The 5,000-nt window shown below is 40.7% G+C and overlaps 1 protein-coding gene across 1 annotated transcript in view; it reads left to right on the top strand.

Annotated features, from left to right (window-relative positions):
- Nucleotides 1–4,360: 4,360 nt before the first annotated feature.
- Nucleotides 4,361–5,000, top strand: part of LOC138864437 (5'-AMP-activated serine/threonine-protein kinase catalytic subunit alpha-like) — an 891-nt gene continuing 251 nt past the window's right edge. Inside the window, exons 1-2 of the mRNA XM_070131555.1 lie at nucleotides 4,361–4,551; nucleotides 4,906–5,000. The exon at nucleotides 4,906–5,000 is cut by the window's right edge and continues 251 nt beyond it. Of these exons, the coding sequence (XP_069987656.1) occupies nucleotides 4,361–4,551; nucleotides 4,906–5,000 (286 nt within the window). The remainder of the gene's footprint in view (nucleotides 4,552–4,905) is intronic.

Genomic DNA, 5,000 nt, shown 5'->3' with positions numbered 1-5,000 from the left:
TCATTTAACTTCTTTCAAGTATAAAACTGAAAGAAAATGAATAAAAAAATCTTCCATGAGCTCAAAAACTGAGATAGAACGAGCGGAAAGTTCGGCGTATAAAGGATGATGCTTTAAAGACGCAGATCCATCCGATAGATGGCAGCACTAGTTGATCACGGCTGGAAACTTTGAAACTTGTTTTTCATTTTCATTGAACTGTTCCTGCCTATGAGAAATTCAACTGGAATTATTTTCTTTCTATTTCACTGAATTCATCCAGTTATTGGAAATTTTATTTTTAGTCACCGTGGACCGTGCCTCTAATAACAATAAATCATGCTTGTGTGCATTTTTCCATTTCCGCACGCATCCCCATATCCACGTGTCCTATATGAGGGTCCACACACAACCACATGTACACACACCTTGCGTACACACGTGTGCAATCCGTGCAACCGATCTGTATCCCGCTATCTGCTATTAAGAGGTAAAATGTGCGCGCGTCGGTTACGTTACGACCTCAGTGGACATACAGTTTCATTTTTATGGCATTGAGTTTCCGATCCGCCGCAGTTTCCTTTCCTTGCTCGCTTTTGCTATTGAAGAAAACGGGAAATGATATTTTGTTTAATGACGGAACTAATGGCGCGTATAATGTGAATAGAGCTGGCTGTGGTTGTGAATGTGTGGAGGGGAATGTTGTCCATAATGATCGGAGTCTTTATCGTTATTGTTACCATTGATATTATTTTGTTAGCATAGTTTGTATCTTCACAATCCCTAAAATGGCGATGTTGATGATACCGATGCTTAAAGATCAAGACCTAGATTTTAACATCATAAATAATGATAATAAGAGAAATTATCATAATCATAATCACAATTTTCACCACTGACAAGATGGTGATGATAATGACATTATTTTTTATGATGGTAATGGTAATATCAATGTGATGATTGTGATGATCATTTTCTTTTTCATTTCGTTGCGCTTTAAGACATCAGTTGAAATTCTCTTTGTCCGGCTGTGTTGGTTGGTACATTGTGTGGGTAAACGTGTGCAAATGCTCGTGTCTGTGTCTGTGTCTGTGTGCGTGTGCGTGTGCGTGTGCGTGTCTGTGTACAGTAGTTGTGTGTGTATGTGTATTGTTTGGTACAAATGCATTATGTTTGTGTGTAGATAGGCTTGAATATACACAATTAACGATGGCAACAAGAGCTTCCCTTCTGGCTTTATCTCTCTATATATCTATCTGTCTACCTCTTTCTAGCTTTATCTCTCTCTCTCTCTCTCTCTCTCTCTCTCTCTCTCTCTCTCTCTCTCTCTCTCTCTCTCTCTCTCTCTCTCTCTCTCTCTCTCTCTCTCTCTCTCTCTCCCTCTCTTCACATTCTGTTTTCCATCCAGCACTCAGAGGTGCATTACCGCTTGCAACCGAGTCTGGATCAACACGGAATGGAGAGAGAGAGAGAGAAAGACAGACATAGAGAGAAGAGATAAAGAGAGAGAGAGACAGATAGACAAGAGGATGACCAAGAGAAAGAGAGACAGAGAGAAAGGAGATCAAGAGAGAGAGAGAGGCAGACAGACAGACAGAAACAGAGACAGGGACAGACAGAAGCAAAGACAGAGAGCAGGTGAAAGCGGAAGACAAGTACAAAAAGATACAGATAAAAGAGTCATCATCGCAAGGAAAGGCGGAAGGAGGTGAGAGAGGGAGAGAAAGAAACGACATAGCAACAGGAAATGAAAAATATTTTTTTTCTATCCACAAATAATACAGTCTATTGAAAGCCCGCGTGTGTGATGGCAAGAATCTTGGCACAAATACATTCTATTACCTCCCTGACTTGGAATGGCTTTTCCTAGATAATGGAATATGTTAGTACACGCACACAGACTCACACACACACACACACACACACACACACACACACACACACACACACACACACACACACACACACACACACATACACACACACACATACACACATACACTAGCACGATCATCATCATTATTGAATCATGAATCATCATTGCTATCATCATTATTATCATAGATTTTGGCGCTGTCATTATTGTTATTATTGGTTTTGTTGTTTTTGCTTATGTTCTTGTTTTCGACTATTGTTTATATTGTAACTGTTGTTTTTATTGTCATCATTTTTATCATCCTCATCATCATCACTGTTATTACTGCTATCATTATCATTATTATTATTATTATTATCATTGTTGCTATTATTATCATCATTATTACTATCATTATTGCTATCATTATTATTATCATTATCATCATTATCATCATCATCATTATTATTATTATTATTATTATTATTATTATTATTATTATTATTATTATTATTATTATTATTGTCATCATCATCCTCATTACTGTTATCTCTTTTTATATCACCATCCTTACTATCAACATTAGCATTGTATTCATCATGCAGCAGTTATTACCCTTATGTTCCTTATTATCATCATCATTCCCTCACTTTCACATTCATCAACCCCATCTTGTCTCCTTAGATTCTCTTCATTCCCCAACCTTCTCCATTCTTCTTCTTCCCCTCCTTTCTTATGATTTCCTCTCTGCTCCCCCTATTCACTCTTCTCATGTCATTATCCGATCCTCCTCCTGTGATTATCTCCTGTGCTGGATGCTGAGGGAGAGTCTCCATAGAGATGGAAATGTTGGAGGAGGGAGGAGAGGAGGATGGGGGAGAGGCGGAGGGTGGGATGGGGGAGAGGGAGGGAGGGTAGGATGGAGGGAGGGTAGAATGGAGGGAGGGAGGGAGGAAGGGATAGAAAGAGAGAGAGAGGGGGGGGAAGGGAGACAGATAAAGAGAGAGAGAGAGTAAGAGAGAGAAAAAGAGCGAGAATGAGAGAGAAGAGAGAGAGACAGACAGAAAAAGAAGGAGAATGAGAAAGAGGAAGAGAGAGAGAGAGAGAGGGAAGGAGAGGCCGATATGAGAGAGAAGAGAGAGAGACAGACAGAAAAAGAAGGAGAATGAGAAAGAGGAAGAGAGAGAGAGAGAGAGGGAAGGAGAGGCAGATGGACAGAAAATTAAAATGAAAGAGAAAAAATGGAGCAGGAAGAGATGCAGAGACACAATCATAAAAAAAACTAAAATAGGGACAGAAATAAAACTATTAAAAGAAACATACACAAACACAAAATCGCATTAAAAAAGGAAAATACATATATTACACAATCACTCAGTTATACAGTTATACAAGTTATACAGTAGATTGCACAACCCTGAGTGCTTGCAACGTTTGATGCATGCAGAGCCAGTGACATTGACTGGCAAACATACATATGAATACGTTCACATGCGAATAAATAAATGAGCAAATGTGTGTGTGTGTGTGTGCGTGCGTGTGTTTATACATGTTTCCGTGTGTGTGCGTTCGTGGCTACACATATGAAAAATCCCACACATCCTCGGAAAAAAAACGTGTATACATAACGCATATCCATACACATATACATACACATACATACACATACCCCCTCCCGACCTCACACCCCCCATACCTCCCAGACACACGCACGCACTTGCAGCTACACCCACACGCAACCCACATAATCATGAGTCTTTCTGCTTTAAACATTCAGGTTTTGAGAGGCGAAGGCGGGGAGGGGAGAGGGAAGAGTGGAGAGAGGAGAGGGGAGAGGAGAGGGGAGAGGGGGTGAAGGAAGAGAGAAGGAGGTGGGAGGGGGGGGCGGGTGACTATGTATACCTGTGAATTAAGCTTAAGTTCCTCTTATTTCAAGGCTTATGGAATGGAGATGGATTTAGGCGCGGTTACAGAGCTGTACATGCGTTTGTGTGTGTGTGTGCTTGTGTGTATGTTTGTGTGTGTGTTTGTTTCTTTGCATGTGTATTTGTGCGTTTGCATGTGTATTTGTGCTTGTTTGTGTGCTTATGTCTGTATGTGTGGTTATGTGTCTTTGCGTTAGTGTGAAAGTAGACACACAACCTACACATATACACACACACACATACACACACTCTCATACACACGCATACAAACACACACGCACACACACACATATACACACATATACACACACACACATATACACATACATCCACACAATCACACACGCACATGTATTTGAAGCACGTATTTACGCTATAGATAGATTTAATTAATTCCGTCGGCAAAAAATAAACATAATTGTCGAATCAGAAATAATGAACTGCAAACATCTCTTTTTATGTAAACACCTCCTCTTTTCATTGGATAATTATGATGGTGATGATGATGGTGATGTTAATGATGAAAGAGATGATCAGTTGCTTTGGTATGATAATGATGATAATGATCTTGGTGATGAGTGTGACAGTAGTAGTGATAACAATGACAACACCAGTGGCAACAACAATGGCAACACCAGTGACAACAACAATGGCAACACCAGTGACAACAAATGTAATGGCAAGCACCAGCAATAACAACAACAATAAAAACACCAGTGACGGCCCAACAATGGCAACACCAGTGACAGCAACAATGCCATTGCAACGTAACGCAGTGATAACAACAACAAGGTAAATACCAGTGACAACAACAATGGCAACACCAGTGACAACAGCAATGGCAACACCAGTGACAATAACACTGGCAACACCAGTGACGACAACAATTGCAACACCAGTGACAACAACAATGGCAACACCAAACACCAGTGACAACAACAATGGCAACACCAGTGACAATAACACTGGCAACACCAGTGACAACAACACTGGCAACACCAGTGACAACAACAATGGCAACACCAGTGACAACAACACTGGCAACACCAGTGACAACAACACTGGCAACACCAGTGACAACAACACTGGCAACACCAGTGACAACAACACTGGCAACACCAGTGACAACAACACTGGCAACACCAGTGACAACAACAATGGCAACACCAGTGACAACAACAATGGCAACACCAGTGACAACAACAATGGCAACACCAGTGACAACAACACTGGCAACACCA

This window comes from Penaeus vannamei, chromosome 16 (genome assembly GCF_042767895.1).
Source record: "Penaeus vannamei isolate JL-2024 chromosome 16, ASM4276789v1, whole genome shotgun sequence".
In the NCBI taxonomy this organism is placed as follows: domain Eukaryota; kingdom Metazoa; phylum Arthropoda; class Malacostraca; order Decapoda; family Penaeidae; genus Penaeus; species Penaeus vannamei.
Note: the sequence above shows the minus strand (reverse complement) of the source record. Positions and strands in the feature narration are given on the sequence as shown.